Genomic DNA, 18,268 nt, shown 5'->3' on the forward strand with positions numbered 1-18,268 from the left:
CTTATGAAGGTGCTTGAAGACAATGTCTTTACCTCATGGCCATTGCACATAAGTAGTCCACAGTAGCACTCAATGTACATGGCCCATTCCATTAAGGAAGACCTAAGGCGATATGAACAACAGCCAGGGAGCTGCGGAAGATGGACCACCTACCGAAATCACACCCCTTTTACAATCTCATCCTGGGAAAGAACGATATTCAGTTTTCAGTACCAGACAGAAGCGGTTGATTATTCTCACAGCAGCCATAGCGTCGACGTTTTCCCCTATCTCAGCTAACATCTACTACCCAGCCCTCAATTCTATAGCTGCTGGCCTGGATGTATCCAGTTCCCAAATCAACCTAACTATAACTACATATATGGTACTTGATCCGTCTCACAGAACCCTCTGATACAATTCACTGTTACTCAACCATAAACTACATGCAGATATGTCAAGGCTTGGCTCCGACCCTCACAGGCCCGTTCGCAGACCAAGCTGGACGTCGCCCGGCCTACATCCTCTGCTTTTTGATTTATATAATAAGCAACATCGCCTTAGCCCTCCAACACAGCTATCCTGCGCTCCTTGTCCTTCGCGCGATTCAGAGCTCCGGTAGCAGCGGCACTGTGGCCTTGGCTTCAGCGGTCGCAGCCGATGTCATCACCTCCGCTGAACGGGGAACGTATATGAGCATTACCTCCTTAGGAAACATCCTTGCACCTTCACTAGGACCTGTCCTTGGTGGTGTCCTGAGCGAGTATCTAGGATGGCAGTCGATATTCTGGTTCCTAGCAATGTCATCTACCATCTTCTTCATACCTCTAGTGCTCTTATTTCCAGAAACATGTCGGACGATCGTCGGAGACGGCTCAATCCCGGCATCGGGATGGAACAAATCCATCCTTAACTGGTGGATGTCTAAACGTCCCCACAGAAGGCCCGTTCTTATTCCCTCTGCCAGCACAGAACCGGCCCCCCAACCACAACTGCCAAAAAGAATGATACACCCCCTATCTACGCTCTCTCTTCTCTTCCACCTCCCCACGGGTCTTATCATCCTATCAAACGGCCTGATATTCGCAAGCTACTACGCCATAACAGCCGGCCTACCTTCCCAACTCAGATCGATCTACGGACTAAGTGACCTGAACATCGGCCTAAGCTTTATCCCAATGGGTGCCGGCACCCTCCTAAGCGCAACATTCAACGGGATAATCGTAGACTGGAACTACCGGCGCATAGTAGCAAAGGACAGACAGGACATAGAAAACTTCGAAGCCGAGAAAGCCAGACTAGGCGTTGGGGGACCGGTGGCTGTACGTCGATGCACACCCCTATCTGCCTTTGTATATCGTTAACTACTCCTACTATTATATATTAATATTGAAATAGCTCCTAGCCCCCATCCCGATACTCCTATACGCCCTTACAGCACCAGCAACTAACCCACCACCCCTCGCCCTAACCCTAACACTTATCTTTACCATATCCTTCACCCTAACAGCCACCTACAACATCCTAAACATCCTCCTCGTGGACCTCCACTATACAACACCAGCAACAATAATGGCGACAAATAACCTCGTCCGATGCTTCCTAGGCGCAGCAGCAACAGCCCTTGTCCACCCCTGTATTCAACGCTTCGGTGTTAGGGCCACATGTTGCGGTGTGGCTATTGTCGTCCTAAGCGTCGCTCCTCTGTTATGGATGGTGTGGAAATGGGGCTTACAGTGGAGAAAAAGAGGGTAGTGTTTCTTTTACCTACTACGTATTGTGCAGCATGGCCCAATTACTATCCTCCGAGCTTTGGGGTTTGTTTGGATTCGATCAGATCTTGTGTACCTCGTCATCCTTTTCTCACATTCCTTTCCTAATCTCATCCATATTATGAATTATGTTTTCTCCGATGTTTGCAAGTGGTCATTTCCCCCAAAGCACAGATCAACTGGTTTGTTTGTCATGATTAATTGCCGTGGCTTCAACGTTACACATCGTGTCTTCGGTTTGAAATGACAAGACCCAAGAGAGTACTATAAAGAGGATTGGAAAGTCCGGTTATACTCGTTTCATATCAGGTCTATAGCATATCAGCAATCGTTAGGAACAATGTTATGCATTTTATTATATCTTCTCTGGACTGGGGCAGTAGCTCAAATAAGTCCTTTGCCTGCCGATATCCCGATCTTGTATTTCCGATACCCTGAAACATCGTGGATATATCCTGGGGATGTTGTATTGAAATCTAGTATGGTTGTTACTTATGCTTACTTTATGATTGTGATGATGTTATGTCTAACCATCAATACTGGAAGCAGGAACAGCAGATCTACCCATAATAAGCGCGCGGGGACTTAATCCCGAATTGACCTATCTCCTACTATTTTTTGACTTGGACGTTATCTACGGCATGAACGCAACAGTCGCATTACACTGGTATCAGCCCGACATGCTCTGCATTATGCAAGACACAGGTCTATTGGATATGTCTAATAATAAGCGGATCTCGGACGAGATAAACGGATATTCAAATGGCGGCATCCTCGTGAATAAGAGCTTGGGCGCTGAATACATTGCTCCAAGACCACCGCCCTTCTCACACCATCGATACGTCTACCTCCTCTTCACCCAAAAGGGGGACTACCAATTCCCGCAGTGCTATTCCCATATCTTCCCGCAGACGGCAACGGCGAGAGCTGGCTTCGATATCCAGCAGTTCGTAGATGTTGCTAGGCTTGGTGCACCAGTAGCCGGGAACTATCTTATTGTGGAGTATGACGGGCCCGAGATAGAGCCGACAGCGACGGCTGGTCCGACGACGACGTGGCTAAGGTCTATTCTGTGCGAGGGTTCAGATCCCACAGGTTCGGCGGCGGCGAAGGCATGTGAGATGGAAGGGAGCCTGCAGATTGTCATGTAACACGGCAGGGTTGAGAGGGTTCCCTGCGAACGGTCTAGACAAGGGGCTAAGGGTGCGTGCAGCACGATCTCGTAATTGTGGAGTTCAGGCGAAAGGCAGATTGATATGTAGTGACTTTCGCACTAGTCTTGATCACAGTAGCACTGTCCACGAAGCTGAACCCCAAGGCTTGGCAATCCAAATAGCGATTAATCACACCACTGCAAGGTTGCAGGCATAGCGCCCTACGGCTATGATTAATTCCAAATACCTGGAACTGCCGACGAGTCGGGTGTGGAACCCGGGTAATGTAACCTGGATAAAGAAAGAATTGTATCCATTGCTACCTTGGTGCTGAAGTTTGAGTCTATTGATAGCTGAGGGCGCTGCGGAGAAGGTCGCAATGAGATTGTCTGGAGCCCGGCACAGAAGCTGATCAGTCGGTATATAGCATGCCGTACAGAAGACCCGAGGGTAGCTCATAGCATCTATCGGTCCAAACACGGTGTTGTGCCCAGTCGTCATGAATCGAGACAGGTCGTCTAGGATGCTTCCCGATCCTCTTCCTAAAAGCGTCAAAGTCCGGTCTACTTGCAATGCTTGTCAGCAAGCCAAAATCCGTTGTAGTCATGAGAGACCGTCGTGTCGACGATGTCAGAAACACAATATAGATTGCATTTACAGCATGTCCCGACGCCTAGGAAGACCCGCGAAGAAGAGAGACAACACGCAAGACGATTGCTTGGATCGTGGAATATCAAATCACCCTCGTCATCAGACCAACCGAAGAGTTCGGAGTCCCAGGAAGAGGAAGGTAAAGCGGGACTCAGGAAAGAGAAGTGGGCATGATATAACGAACCCTCAGGATGACGAGGAGGTGATCTTGGACGAAATCACCTTCAACGACTCCATTGTGGATGATATGTCCACTGAGGATCCACGCTTACCAACCCCACCATTCTTAGATACAGACAGATTATCACTCTATGATGGTTCGTTTTACATCCCCCATACGATAGGCAAGCTAACATGAATGATCTGTTTGTGTCATCCAGGCTCCGATACCATTGACCTGTCCGACAACTGGCTACAGGAGTTTATATCTGGTCAACCGGCCGACTTGACGCAGGACCGTAACTTCCTCGATGCCCTTGGTCTAAATAGCGCCGACAGCACCCTCACAGCGATACCATCAAGCACAAATGACTTCACAGGCTCTGCCAAGACAATCGATGTTGCTTCCTCCGAGCTGCAGGACCAGCTGCCATTAGCCGCCTACTACCCGCCAGCAAGTGGCTTCTCATCCTATAGTGAGCCAACGACTGAAAGTGCCCAGATAATGAGTGAGATAGCGTCCCCTTATACAGGATTTGTCAAAAGGGAATCGCTTGCCTGGTCACAGACTATACCTTCTTCCATGGGAAACGATTCTGCTAGATTGTCCGGCACGGGTGAACAACTGAACCCATCGATTACAACCAAGGGACAACGACGCGCCCACGAATATGATCACTCATCGGAAGGTCCAGTGCCAACGACTATTTCTGCCCGCCAATACCAGTGTCAGTGCCATGATCACATTGCTCGAGATTTGATGCTTCTCAATATAAGCGCTTCTCGCACATGGCCAACTGTTACAATTGACTCGATCTTAAAATGTCAGCAGATCTTACAGCAGTTGACCGATACTATCCTCGAATGCGCCATTTGCTGCAAAACACGAGTAAATCTGCTCATGATAGTGATCGTTAGCATCGACAGTCTGATCACCGCACTTGAAACAATCACGTCCGTTGACAGTGGTGTTTGGGACGGCGTGTTAGTCGAGTATCACGACAGTCGCCTTCGAGAATATGGACAGGAGATTTTGAAAGGGGCTGCCAATCGTCGATACAAAAACGCGAACTTTCACTTCAAGGCACAGGTGGAAGAGTGCCCATTATTAGTGGGTGGGTTCCCTGTCCCATCAGAAGAAAAATTTGTTTTTGTGAAGCAAATTTTGCACGCGCGGCTTTGCGGGTTGTCCAGTATCATCGGTCGCATACAGCGCTGTACTGAGGAAATATTAGCTCTTCCGTCATCATTTGGAAGATTGAGCATGATTTCAGAGACAAATCGAAGGGTGCAGTTGGTTATGATGAAAATGAAACCGCCTGCGAGACGTTGAACTGGTATAATATCTAGAGCTAACATCTATTATGGTCCGTATTCTATTGCGTGTAAAGATAGTCACCTTATTTGTGCGTCCGTACCTGGTCATTTCCTTTTCGCCTTCTGATATAATCAGTAAATCTTCGCGCCCCAGTAGTAGCGTACAGGCTGGCTTCCGTACATGCGTCTCTGTAGGGATATTTGAATAGTATTGCTTTTTGTATATAAAAGGGAGGCATCGGAGCACTAGTCCAAGTTGACCGCTACTCGGAGGGTATGATCGCTGGGAACTATTAATTTTCACAGTCAACTGCTGTGTGACGCTTTCGCGGGTCTTAGGACATGAGTGTGCCACGACGAACTGGCTCCATAGGGAACGGACCAACAGAGCTCCCTCATTGATCTGGAGCTGACGAAATGTGAGGCGGCTATCGCGTGAACCATCACATATCCGTCAGTAAGTCGTATTTCTATTGGAGTAATTAAGGATTATGTACGCCCTTGCAAATGAAAAATACCTTGGAGGGTATTCAAGCTTTAGGCTTACATGCCCCTTTTTCCCGATATAGTAATACGTACATGATCTGATTCACGCGACAAGGAGCTCGATGACCTGAGGCAAGTAATGTGAGCATCTACCAGACGACCTTCGAGCTTTCTGACGTTGCGACGACAACTTTTGTTTGCCACCAACAAGTGTGAAGACGAATTCGCTGTAACTGCTTCCCACAAATGGAAACCGAAAGCAGTTGTAGTTGCTCAATCGATGCCTTGCAGATTTTGACGGATGTCCGGAATGTAGACACAGTTGTGGAGTTTGAGACGATCCTGGACTTGGTCCAGCGCGTTTATGGACAAGGGCAAGCTATGCTGAGTTGCAAAGATTGTCGCAAACTTCCGCTACAATCCTCGTCTTTCCTAACCATCCCTGCCCTCACCGATCATTGTCTTTCGTTGTTCGAGGCCGTATGCTCAGCATATAGCATCACCCGCAAGAACTGCCTTTTCGACGCGAATATCTTGGCATTTGAACAGCCCCTACCCCAATTTATCTGCATTCGAAGCAAGGTGCAGCTGGGAGAAACAGATTTGGACGAAGCCGAGACGGGGATGTTGGTTCGAACCCTTCTGTGTCGCAATTCTATGAGGCTTCTCGGCCTATTAGAGACTCTTCAGGCAATCCTTCGAACACTTTCAACGGACAATACCCAGGTACACCGAGCTGGGGCAACAACCCTGCGGGCGTACGAGTCGTCCATCCAGTCAACTATGCACCGCTTCATGGCATTCCTGGACCAGATAAAAGTCGAACAACGTACGTAATCCATTTCATGTCCACTTATGGAAGGCTAATTGTCTCAGTGGGCTAAAGGGATACCAGGGGCAGCCACCTTGTCTGATCATTGTATCACACGTATAATTCTGGATGGCATTGTTGACTCGGTTCGAAGGTAGTCTCTTCTGGTTATTGTAATGGCATTATTAGGTCTTAAGACAGTAATGAGAAGGACAGTACAAGAAGCAAAAGTATACCAATTCATCGGATCATCCCAGGTCCCACTTTTACAACATCACATTCTCCCCCTCTTAGCCGATGGAAATGCCGAAGTGATTGTAAGACCCGTGGCACGCCAAGTGACCGTCTAACTAGGCCAGGGACGTTCGAAGTGCCCAACCCACTGACCCCATCCGGCGACCTTGCCAACCATCGCTTTCGCTATATGCCGTTTGCTGACCCTTTGCGAGCGATCAAAACGAAGGGGCTCGCTGAGGGCGATGATAGTAAAGATGTATCGATGAATGCCGTGTCCTAAGGGCGGGGCAGGCCCGATGTATGAGCTTCCGCGAAGATTAGGGACGTATCTCCAGCCAGACCGAGTAATATGATCTTTTGTGTTTCTATCCTGCTCGGTATCATCTGGGAGCACTCCCGTAATCGTAGGTGGAATGGCATAAAACAGCCCATGCATGACAACGAAGCGAGGTATAGGCGGGTCAATATCCTCGGATATCAGGATATACTCTTTGACTTGGACCTTGGGAGGAGGAGTCCAGCGAAGTTCCGGAAAGCTACCATTCTTATCAGCAGCTACACAAGTGTGGTGCGGTAGCATCAGTGAGCCGGATGGTCCGCATTCTGTGGCTTCCAGCTGCATATTGGACATTGGGAGGTTCTCGAAGGCTGCCGTGCGGATGATCTGCCCTGCGTCGTGGCCACGAATGCGATAGAGAAGCCGTCCCAGGAAATACTGTAGATAAATAAGGATCCCAGCCATCACTCTTGACAGCCCCAGAGAGGGTGAGAGTAGATATGGGTCTGAAACACTGGTAGCAGTGTAGAGGCATTAAACATAAAACCTGTAGGTGTCTGATAGTGGTTATATAAGTAGAAAAGGAACACCGGTGAGAAGATCAAGAACCGGAAGGAACAATCGACTAGAAGCTGAACCGGCCCGGTACCGGCCACGCCTTCCTTGCATAACGTCAACGTGACCGTGCAGCATCACATCCTAGGCTTACTGATGAAACTATAGACAAGGCCTACGAGGCATATTGTCTGGTATCGTAGGTGAGAATAGCTATTTGATGCCTCGCATCATTAGAGGACTTAAAGCCTAGTTCCTTCAAGGTTAGAAGACACATCGATTAAACAACACCACACAAACGCGTATGAACGTACAGAATAGGCAACTAATTCGGACTCCTACCACTGCAACTCGGGGTGTACATCAGTGGCTTTTGTAATGCCACGGTGAGGCGTTACACCCAACCTCTTTCCCTCCGTCATCGCTTCAAACAAGTTACTACCAAACTTTCCAAAGGCGGACGCAATACCACCATGATGAAAGAGCTCTCTCTCCATTGGACTGAGACTGAACCTGAACGGTCTTCCATCCATATTAATGATGCTATCATTTAAGTCAATCTCGATCTCCGCTCCATCCTCGGCAGCCGCGTGAAATAACTTCTCCGGCATGGTAATGCCGAGGAGTCCAAGGTTTGGCATGTTACGCTGAAAGATAAAAGCGAAGCTTTCGGCAATAACACATTTAGCACCGCATCCTGAGTAGTGCGAGTTAGTGAAAAAAAGGAAAAGGAAGTATAGAAGATGGGTTGATATGAGGTGCCATACCTAGCAGTGCCATGACAGCCTGTTCCCGAGACGATCCGCCGCCAAAGGCCTTGCCGGCAACGATAAAATTGAAGCCCCCTTTAACACGGTCACGGAATTCCGGGTGCGTATATTGCAAGCAATGCTCTCCAGCTGCCTCGTGAGTTTCCATGCCAATTAAGAATTCAGCTGGCGCAAGCTTTATAACCTATTAATCCATGGGGGCTTATTGTATCCTCTTTAGAGGCCGACGACTTACAGCGTCTGTATCTATAAAGTCTCCAAGCAGTTGCACTCTTGCTGTCAGGACCTGATGCTTCACTGTAGAGGCATCTACCAGCATACTTCTGATGATTCGTTCCTTGCTCTGGATCTCACAGCAAGGCCTTGAAGACTCGCTCGGTTCCATATATTCTACTATCTCGGTCGGGGATTCTGGGATAATAGAATCTCTAATTCGTCGGATATTGTCCCATTTCTTTGTATCAATGGCATCCAGGAGGAAGGTAGGATCGGTGATCCTCATAGTAAACGAGAATACAGCAACGGTAGCCGCAGACCCAAGGTGTCCGATCGAGCCTACATTGGATGTCAGTATATCAACGAGCGATTTGCCACGCAGGCTTGAACACTACCCTTTCCCATTCGATTCTCGAAGTTCCGATTTTCCGATGACAGCCATACCTCACCCGGGGCTGCCTGGTCAGCAGACATGCCAACACAATAGCTACATCCAGGGATGCCGATATCGAAACCCGCTTCCTGGTAAACGTCGATGAGGCCGAGTTGGCGTAGTCGAAACAAAATTGTCATCGATCCTGGGACTACCTTCCTCTTGCCTTTTACTGATGGCCTCATCCCACCTTTCAGACCTTGTTCAAGTACCAAGGCGGCTAATATGAGATCTTCTTCGGTAGTGGTGCAGGCTCCAATAAAGCAACCGTCCAACTCCATGCCCTCACAATCAACAACGGGTACAACGTCATCCGGCCGAGGGTACTTTGCTATGAAGGATTGAACTTTGCTGAGATCAATCTCGTGGGTTCCAACGTATTGTGCATCGTCATCTGGCTTCATATAGATGCTTGCAGTCCTGTGGCGTGGAGCTTTGCGCTTTTGGATAAGCCTTTGTGTAAGGATGTCTGGGACGAATACTCCTGTAATACCACCGAGCTCCTGCCGTATGAATGAGTAGTGAACTTATAGTTGAGAACTAATGTAAGCCATACTGCTGTCATGTTCGATATTGAAAACCGAGCGTCAGAGGACAGGTATTCTAGTCCAGATCCACTGTACTCCACAATTCTGTCTGAGGCGATTGTATTCCTTTTCAATTTCTGCAAAATATAAAGGATTGTATCCTTTCCTCCAATGCCAAGCTTGGGCTTTCCAACCAGACGGATTTGGATGGATTCTGGGACTTTGAACCATGTCTGTCCTGTTACCAACGGCATTGTTACATCTGCAGCACCAAGACCGGTAGCCAAGCATTTTAGCGCGCCGGATGAACAGGTGTGCGAGTCCGACCCAACTATGAGCATGCCCGGCTGTGCTCGTTCACGATAGAACTCTGTGTGGATAATTGTATACTATGCACGCTTACTAGGAGACCAGTGAATTTTCAATTAGTGGACTAACATTCATGCCTTGGTAATCCGTCAATTTGAAGACACGTTTTGCTCTTTCACTCGCATCGATTAATGCCTGAACTTTCGGGAGACCGTTGATCCGAGGATCAACTACATGATCTCCAGCAAGCCAGAAGCGGTCATTACGGAATATTCCTGGTTTCCAAAGGCGGTTGTACGTTGACTCCATGCCCTAGAATGTCCTGTGAGCGCAGTAGTGGTGAATGGAAGAGGAAGACCTCCATCAAGCACTTACTGCCCAAGAAGCCTCCGATGCAATGACCCAATCTACATCGACTCGTATCAAGTCGCCTGGGGCTACCGACCCCCGCTGATCAATGTCGTGCAATGAGAAGATCTTCTCACTCAGGGTCATGCCCCTTCGTCCTTCAGGACGGGTACGCAGCGGGGTGGGAAATGCCTTGGCCCGGTCTGCTGAATTCAACGCTTCCCACCATGCCGAAACCAGAAATAGAGCCTCCGAATCTTGTTCCTCGGTAAGGTCGGTATGTTCCGTCAGACCTAACCCACCCAGTTCGGGGAGTTGTGCACAGTTAATAAGGACATCTGTCAGGGCGTCGGCCTCTCGGAAATGGCCGTAATCACGAAGGGTATCCTGTGCAATCTTAAGGTTCTGTAAGAGATTGCTGCCTAATGACGAGGTTCCTTCGATAAGCCTGTCAGATATTGCATTTTCTGTATACTTGCTGCAGGGTGCGCTTCTCATGAACATACTCTCGACATGTTCGATCCTGATCTTCCGCACATCCTCAAGGATCTGACAGACGTCTTTTAGACCCGTCTTTCTCTTCCGAGACATATTCGGCTAGTAGAATTACTCTAACGGTGGTAAGGGAGAGTGGAGTATTACCAGTCAGCATTTTACAGGACGATCATGCGAACAAACTGAAATCCAATACGTCACCTCACCAATCGAGTATCACCCTAGGACAACCATGGACTAAGGCACGTGCATGCTGTTTTGCGACTGCGCAAGAGTGAGTGTAAGTTTCACTGTAATAACAGCTTTCTGTCTGTTCAAAAAGGTTAATCAGCTCAGTGGAGGGCTGAACAAAGGAGGCGTTGGTATAAACATCTTGTGGGCTATGCAAAATGATTCGAGGCCTGATGTATCTCTTTTCCGTTATTTCGGATTAAGGAGAACAACCGACCGTTCAATTGCTAACTTCATACAAAGAACAGAAAAATATAATACAGGTATACCCCGCATGTAAAATACCCCATTCATCGGAACTTTTAAACTTAATATTACGAGGTAGATACTAACTATCTTAAAAATTGACAGGATCGGGCTTAGTAAAGACTTGTCTGAAATCTGTTCCTTCGAAGTGCCGTAGTACTACTGATAATAATGGGGACATAAACGCTGATATCCCCACTCATCTGTCTGCCATGTCGTTGACGTTTGCTGTGATTGTTTGTATCGCAGTGGGGACCTGCAATATAAGGCAAGAATAAGGTAACTCCGTACGCTGTCAGGATGACCAGCATTAACCCAACGCGGTTTAGCTCCGGGATATTTCTGGGTCTCGAGTGGGGGTGGTCCACTGGTCCCAATACGAGGCCAATACGAAGCCAATGAACGCCTACCATCTTACGTGGAATATCGATGTTGAACCATACAATACTACCGTTGATGTAACGGGGAAGGACGTTGGACAGGGTTACGCCGCATCACACTCACAGCTCCCTACGATTCTTGCCGGGTCATCCTTACACCCTGAAGGAGTCTGAGCTGGATAGAGGAATAATGAACCAACAAAAAGATAGAGGAGAGACGGAACGCAATACCACCATGTCATCTACTCCGGAGTAGTAAAGTTCGCTTGAATCAGGAATGAAGCTAATAACCCGGTGAGAGTACCAGATTCAGAAAGCTATGCTGATCGAGCTGCGACCCACTTGGGAACAAAGATTAATTATGCCTATACCCTACGGAGTAGCTTCCGCGGCGGAGCATCCTCGCACATGACTTAGATCAATGAACATAAACCCAAGGAAAACGGCCTATCGGTTCCCATGCCAAGGACCTGAGAGTCGCACTTTCCAAACGCTACAAAGGCACATGGGACAATGATCTCTCGGCCATGGACCGGCTCGGCTACTGCCTTTTCCTGTCCTCCCTCCCCTTTCCGTGTTATGCTTTCCTGGTCGGATGTCGTCTCTCCCGTATTCCGTGTTACTATACATATGGCGTCAAACCTTGCCTCCTGTTGTTTACTCAGCCATGATTATTATCTTTTCCCTGCCTTCTTTCCTTCCTTTCTGTCTGTTTTCACTGCAGTGTCCCTGGGTACACATTCTGGCATCTACACGTATCTCAGCTGCTCGAACTGTGTGTTGACATTGCATATGTTGTATTATGAGGAGCTGTCAGTGTCGCGTCCGTATTTTCATAACGAAGCACAATAGGCCTTTTGTCAACGCCTATAGCGTCCATTGAATCGTCCGCGACATCAAAAATGGCACTGCCTCGCGAGGAGCGTTCATTGCATGGCCACGCAAATATTCATGTGAACCAAACCACCGGGCCAGCGATTGACAAAGCAGAGAGCTCGGATACAATCGGAGCTGATTCAGAGGACGGCATCGAGCAAGAGGGACAGGCCAAGATCACTACATTAGCACGAACCTTGTCGCGTATTTCTCAGACTAATAGCGGCACCGAAGGACTCAACCCGTTTCTCAATACCAGTGACCCTGAATTGGACCCGAACTCAGACCAATTCAACTCTCGAAAATGGACCAAGACCCTCTTGCACATAACCTCGCGGGACCCTGAGCGCTACCCCCGTCGCACTGCAGGGGTCTCGTTTCGAAACCTCAACGCATTTGGCTATGGAACGGCAGCTGACTATCAGGCTACGGTATCAAATGTCTGGCTCAAAGCAGCGGGTTGGCTCCGAGGCCTATTCGGCAATGGGAACAAGGTTCGGATCGATATTCTGCGCAACTTCGAAGGCTTTGTCAACAGTGGGGAGATGCTGGTGGTGCTAGGCCGACCTGGAAGGTAAGCGTCGCTTCCCCGTCGAACATTATCAAACAAACTAACTTCTCTGTCTTCAGTGGTTGCTCAACCTTCCTGAAAACTATCGCTGGTGAAACACATGGGCTGTGGCTCGATAAGGGAACTGATATTCAGTATCAAGGGATCTCATGGGACGAGATGCATAGTCGATTTCGTGGAGAGGTGATGTACCAGGCAGAAACAGAGATTCATTTTCCACAACTTACTGCCGGGGACACCCTTCTTTTTGCTGCAAAGGCTCGAGCACCAGCAAATAGACTCCCTGGTGTGAGCCGTGATCAATATGCGACACATATGAGAGACGTTGTCATGGCTATGTTAGGTCTTACCCATACCATGAATACACTAGTAGGAAACGAGTTCATTCGGGGTGTCTCAGGAGGCGAGCGCAAAAGAGTTAGCATTGCAGAAACCACACTCTGTGGGAGCCCGCTACAATGCTGGGATAATAGCACGCGAGGATTAGACAGTTCGACTGCTCTCGAATTTGTCAAAAACCTACGTCTATCTACGGACTACACTGGATCCACGGCCATCGTGGCAATTTACCAGGCGAGTCAGGCTATTTATGATGTCTTTGATAAAGTCATTGTTCTTTACGAAGGCCGCCAGATATATTTCGGTCGTGCCCGCGACGCAAAACGGTTTTTTATCGAAATGGGGTTTGACTGTCCAGAAAGACAGACTACTGGAGACTTTCTAACATCCCTGACCAGTCCGACAGAAAGGCTGGTTCGTAAGGGATATGAGCACCTAGTCCCTCGTACACCAGATGAATTTGCCGCGCGATGGAGGGACAGTCTGGAAAGAAAGCAACTCTTGGCTGACATTGAGGCATTTCAGAATGAATTCCCCTTAGGGGGAAGCAAGAAGGAGGAATTCAGTCGTTCTCGTGCCGCGGAGAAGGCCAAGAACACCAGGGCTTCCTCCCCTTACACCTTGTCATATTCGATGCAGATCAAGCTTTGCCTTCAAAGAGGGTTTCTACGTCTCAAGGGCGATATGAGCATGACACTATCAACCGTAATCGGCAATAGTATCCTGGCACTAATCATCTCAAGTGTGTTCTATAACTTGAACGAAACGACAGACAGTTATTTCTCCCGAGGTGCATTGTTATTCTTTGCGATCTTGTTGAATGCTTTCGCCAGCGCCCTCGAGATGCTTACTCTATGGCAACAACGGCCAATCGTCGAAAAACACGATAAATATGCGCTTTACCACCCATCAGCCGAAGCAATTAGCTCCCTGATTGTTGATCTCCCGGCTAAGGCACCGGTCTCCATAGTATTTAATTTGATTCTTTACTTTATGACGAACTTGCGTCGGACACCCGGGCATTTCTTTGTATTCTATCTGTTCTCCGTGACAACAACATTAACTATGTCCAACGTGTTCCGCTGGATAGCTGCAGTTTCTCGGTCGTTGGCGCAAGCAGAAGTACCTGCTTCAATCTTCATGATGATACTGATGATCTACACGGGCTTCACTATTCCGGTCCGGGATATGCACCCTTGGTTTCGATGGCTCAATTACATCAATCCAATCGCAGTAAGTTTCTTAGATTACCATTCCATGCGCGATTGGCTTTTCGCTAAAGCCCTAACTACAGTATTCCTTTGAATCCCTCATGATCAATGAATTCGCCGGCCGCAAATTCCATTGTGCGACGTACGTGCCGTCCGGTCCAGGATATGACAATGCTCCTCTCGACTCAAAGATTTGTTCCGGAAAGGGTGCCGTGGCAGGCCAGGATTATATAGACGGTGATCGCTATCTCGAGGTGGCCTTCGAATACTATCCCTCGCACCTATGGCGTAACTTTGGCATCCTTCTGGGGTTCCTGTTCTTTTCGCTGGTGGCCTACATTGTCGCCAGTGAGCTTGTGCGTGCCAAGCCCTCGAAAGGAGAGATCCTGGTCTTCCCTCGCGGTAAAATACCCGCTTTTGCAAAGAAGGTCCATCGGGAAGCGGACCCAGAAGATGTTCTCACATCAGAGAAGCTGAAGGTTGGCAGTGAGCAGGACGATCATGTCGGTGCCATTGTCAAACAAACATCAATATTCCATTGGCAAGACGTTTGCTATGACATCAAGATCAAGGGTCAGGACCGTCGAATCTTGGATCATGTGGATGGGTGGGTTAAGCCGGGGACCCTCACAGCTCTAATGGGTGTGACCGGAGCTGGCAAAACCTCTCTCCTCGATGTTCTGGCTAATCGGGTAACTATGGGAGTGATCACTGGTGAGATGCTAGTGGACGGGCGCATGCGTGACGATTCTTTCCAGCGTAAAACAGGCTACGTCCAGCAACAGGACTTGCATTTAGAGACAAGTACTGTTCGGGAAGCCCTTATTTTCAGTGCTCTGCTCCGTCAGCCCGCGAGCACTCCACGGAAGGAAAAGCTAGCATATGTAGAGGAGGTTATCAAGATGCTCAATATGGAAGAGTACGCTGAGGCGGTGGTCGGCGTCCTCGGTGAGGGGCTCAATGTTGAGCAGCGCAAGCGGCTGACAATCGGAGTCGAGATCGCAGCCAAACCGGATCTTCTACTCTTCTTTGACGAACCTACCTCCGGTTTGGATAGCCAAACTGCGTGGTCAATATGCTCCCTCATGCGCAAGCTTGTCGATCATGGCCAAGCTATCTTATGTACAATCCACCAGCCCTCGGCCATCTTGATGCAGCAGTTCGATCGGCTACTGTTCTTGGCAAAAGGAGGCAAGACTGTCTACTTTGGCGACCTGGGCCCCAATATGAGAACCTTGATCAAGTATTTTGAGGATAAAGGTTCACCAAAGTGCCCGCCAAATGCCAATCCTGCGGAGTGGATGCTTGAAGTCATAGGCGCAGCCCCTGGCTCTCGGGCGGACCAAGACTGGTCAGATGTTTGGAAACACAGCCGTGAGCGTGCTCAGGTACAACAGGAACTGCTACAGATGAAACAGGAACTCCTGCAACGACCCCAGCCCCCTCGAACAGCTGGGTATGGAGAGTTTGCGATGCCCCTGTGGGCACAGTTCTTCATTTGTCTCCAGCGAGTATTCCAGCAGTACTGGCGCTGCCCGTCATACATCTATGCCAAGGCAGCCATGTGCATTATTCCGGTAGGTCTCTCTCTCTTCCTCGTAAATTAGTTCACTAATTCTGGATCACTGACATGGACTAGCCTTTGTTTATCGGCTTCACGTTCTGGAGGGAACCTACCAGCATACAAGGCATGCAAAATGAGATGTTTTCTATCTTTATGCTGCTTGTCATCTTCCCCAATCTGGTTCAACAGATGATGCCATATTTTGCGATGCAGCGTTCCTTATACGAAGTGCGGGAGCGTCCATCGAAAGCCTACTCATGGAAAGCATTCATGCTCGCAAGTATTGTGGTTGAGCTTCCATGGAACATGCTGATGGCTGTGCCTGCGTACTTCTGTTGGTATTATCCAATTGGCCTTTTCCGCAACGCCTATCCAACAGACTCGGTAACAGAGCGTGGTGGCACGATGTTCCTTCTTGTCTTGATCTTTATGCTGTTCACGTCCACGTTTAGCTCGATGATGATTGCAGGCATCGACCATCCGGAAACCGCTAGCAACATCGCTCAGCTGATGTTTTCGATGTGTCTCATCTTTTGTGGGTATGTGAATCCCTTTGGAAATTGACTGTATATTGTTCCACACGGACAGCTAACTTAGCATTGTGATTTAGTGTACTTGCAAGTCCAGACGTCCTACCTCGGTTTTGGATATTCATGTGGCGCGCATCACCGTTTTCCTACCTCGTGGGCTCCGTCTTGGCGGTAGGCATAGCCGGGGCTCCAGTTCATTGCTCGGATATCGAGGTGCTTCATATACCACCTCCCGGAGGCCAGAATTGCTCGGGCTATCTCGAAGCCTTTACCACGATGGCGAAAAGCACGTTGCTCAATCCTGAGGCTGACAGCGACTGCCAAGTATGTTCCTTGTCCACGACGGATCAATTTCTGGCGGGGGTGCATATCAAATACTCGGAGCTATGGCGTAACGTCGGGATCTTGTTTGTGTATATTGTTTTCAACACGGTAGCCGCAGTCTTTTTGTACTGGCTGGTCCGCGTTCCGAAGAAGAGGGCTCTTAAGAAGGCCAAGAAGGAATGAAAGCCGAAGAAAACAAGGCCGCGAGGCATTGTATGACCATATTGTTCTTATTCTAGTTTATGTATGTTGCTAGAGGAGGTAATTGATGGGGCTGGAAATGACTTTTTGACATGGGTAATTGCTTCTTCTACGTTTTATACAATGTCCTTAGTGAAACACCCTGAAAATCTATAATAGTCGCTACCTATCTAGGTCATCTCGTTTGCTATTTCCTCGCTCGAGTAGTTATATTTGCAAATCACTCTATGTAATTTCATTTCAACCCCTCTCTAATATCTTGGGAAGAGGGTGTGCTGAATATTTACATTGGTTGCTCCCTATCGATACAGCAAGTATATATATCCTGAGAACGTATGTACAAGTCTATGGGTGCCCCACCCAAGCATGTCCTAGGTGGTTAACGCTTAGAGGTAAGCAAATATCTAATTGTACGATACACAAAGTTCTTCCAATCTCATACTAGTTAAATCTACCTTACCATCTCGCCTGTTGGGTTGCATGTTAAGCAGAACCGGCTCCTGTTCGCCCAACTCTTCGGCCGCAAGCCTAACCAGACTATACCCCATTCGGAAGGGTAATACTGATACCTGATATATCAGGCATGAATTTACTCATGACGCCGCTCCGAAAGCTATGACAGATATCCAGATACGCCTTACGGATTGAAATGGAAATGTTGTGTACCTCACTCTGCATGGCCTGATCCCTGGGGAATTTCGACTCTGGTCCAGACACCCAGGGTGAAACGACGACTTCGCCCGGTAGGCTGAGCAGCTGAACTTCAATCCCTGATTTCTTCCTGATAATCTAGTCGATCTTTCTTATGTGCAGATGAAGCGTCTCAGCCACAGGGACACAGGAACCCGTCTCACCGCAGTTCTTGCGGTGTGGGAAGGATGAGCTTCCCTTCCAGTGGGCTGTTCTAGAGAAAATCTAACTTTAATTAAAGAATAAAGATAAAAACCAATTTTTATTGAATTATTAATTAATTTATTTTTTATTTTTTATTTTTTTTTTACTTTTTTATCTCCCCCCCCATTTTGTGACTGCCACGAAAATAAGCAAAGTGAAAACAGCATGACTCGTACTGCGAGAAGATGGTGGTCAGCGGAAAGATTCCAGTGTCCGATGGTTCTGGGCCAGGGTTTCGGGTACTGGAAGTGGGGAGCCGGTTGCCGGGAGCCAATGACCACCCTCAATGGCTATCCACTGGTGGTCACGCCGTGTACCGAGGGTATTGTATCTAGTATTTGGGGGCGGTAAAGTATTGGTGCCAGAATCGATCTCTGAGGTCCTTCCAGGAGTTTTTCACCTCAA

The 18,268-nt window shown here is 48.4% G+C and overlaps 9 protein-coding genes across 9 annotated transcripts; 5 read left to right on the plus strand and 4 right to left on the minus strand.

The window, feature by feature from the left end:
* Positions 1 to 112: 112 nt before the first annotated feature.
* AO090012000319 (putative MFS efflux transporter) lies at positions 113 to 1,507 on the plus strand (the record flags this gene model as incomplete). The annotated part of the gene is made up of 3 exons (XM_023236427.1): positions 113 to 364; positions 432 to 1,301; positions 1,490 to 1,507. The coding sequence occupies 3 exons, from the start codon at positions 113 to 115 to the stop codon at positions 1,505 to 1,507; spliced, it is 1,140 nt and encodes a 379-aa protein (XP_023091355.1).
* Positions 1,508 to 2,091: 584 nt separating this feature from the next.
* Positions 2,092 to 2,902, plus strand: AO090012000320 (YbhB/YbcL family Raf kinase inhibitor-like protein; the record flags this gene model as incomplete). The annotated part of the gene is made up of 2 exons (XM_023236428.1): positions 2,092 to 2,230; positions 2,406 to 2,902. 2 exons carry the CDS (start codon positions 2,092 to 2,094, stop codon positions 2,900 to 2,902), a joined length of 636 nt encoding a protein of 211 aa, XP_023091356.1.
* A 664-nt stretch (positions 2,903 to 3,566) lies between these two features.
* Positions 3,567 to 5,065, plus strand: AO090012000321 (uncharacterized protein; the record flags this gene model as incomplete). Its single annotated transcript, XM_023236429.1, has 3 exons — positions 3,567 to 3,873; positions 3,937 to 4,699; positions 4,951 to 5,065. 3 exons carry the CDS (start codon positions 3,567 to 3,569, stop codon positions 5,063 to 5,065), a joined length of 1,185 nt encoding a protein of 394 aa, XP_023091357.1.
* Positions 5,066 to 5,764: 699 nt separating this feature from the next.
* On the plus strand, positions 5,765 to 6,525 carry AO090012000322 (uncharacterized protein; the record flags this gene model as incomplete). Its single annotated transcript, XM_023236430.1, has 3 exons — positions 5,765 to 6,144; positions 6,198 to 6,347; positions 6,519 to 6,525. The coding sequence occupies 3 exons, from the start codon at positions 5,765 to 5,767 to the stop codon at positions 6,523 to 6,525; spliced, it is 537 nt and encodes a 178-aa protein (XP_023091358.1).
* Positions 6,526 to 6,675: 150 nt separating this feature from the next.
* Positions 6,676 to 7,308, minus strand: AO090012000323 (YbhB/YbcL family Raf kinase inhibitor-like protein; the record flags this gene model as incomplete). Its single annotated transcript, XM_001727307.1, has 1 exon — positions 6,676 to 7,308. One exon carries the CDS (start codon positions 7,306 to 7,308, stop codon positions 6,676 to 6,678), a length of 633 nt encoding a protein of 210 aa, XP_001727359.1.
* Positions 7,309 to 7,736: 428 nt separating this feature from the next.
* On the minus strand, positions 7,737 to 8,178 carry AO090012000324 (uncharacterized protein; the record flags this gene model as incomplete). Its single annotated transcript, XM_023236432.1, has 2 exons — positions 7,737 to 8,095; positions 8,166 to 8,178. The coding sequence occupies 2 exons, from the start codon at positions 8,176 to 8,178 to the stop codon at positions 7,737 to 7,739; spliced, it is 372 nt and encodes a 123-aa protein (XP_023091359.1).
* Positions 8,179 to 8,735: 557 nt separating this feature from the next.
* On the minus strand, positions 8,736 to 9,221 carry AO090012000326 (uncharacterized protein; the record flags this gene model as incomplete). The annotated part of the gene is made up of 1 exon (XM_023236433.1): positions 8,736 to 9,221. The coding sequence occupies one exon, from the start codon at positions 9,219 to 9,221 to the stop codon at positions 8,736 to 8,738; it is 486 nt and encodes a 161-aa protein (XP_023091360.1).
* A 694-nt stretch (positions 9,222 to 9,915) lies between these two features.
* AO090012000327 (uncharacterized protein) lies at positions 9,916 to 10,592 on the minus strand (the record flags this gene model as incomplete). Its single annotated transcript, XM_023236434.1, has 2 exons — positions 9,916 to 9,975; positions 10,029 to 10,592. The coding sequence occupies 2 exons, from the start codon at positions 10,590 to 10,592 to the stop codon at positions 9,916 to 9,918; spliced, it is 624 nt and encodes a 207-aa protein (XP_023091361.1).
* Positions 10,593 to 12,255: 1,663 nt separating this feature from the next.
* AO090012000328 (pleiotropic drug resistance family ABC transporter) lies at positions 12,256 to 16,951 on the plus strand (the record flags this gene model as incomplete). The annotated part of the gene is made up of 5 exons (XM_001727311.3): positions 12,256 to 12,803; positions 12,860 to 14,372; positions 14,434 to 15,927; positions 15,990 to 16,453; positions 16,525 to 16,951. 5 exons carry the CDS (start codon positions 12,256 to 12,258, stop codon positions 16,949 to 16,951), a joined length of 4,446 nt encoding a protein of 1,481 aa, XP_001727363.1.
* Between the last annotated feature and the right edge of the window lie 1,317 nt (positions 16,952 to 18,268).

The sequence above is a fragment of the Aspergillus oryzae genome, chromosome 4 (genome assembly GCF_000184455.2).
Source record: "Aspergillus oryzae RIB40 DNA, chromosome 4".
NCBI lineage: Eukaryota > Fungi > Ascomycota > Eurotiomycetes > Eurotiales > Aspergillaceae > Aspergillus > Aspergillus oryzae.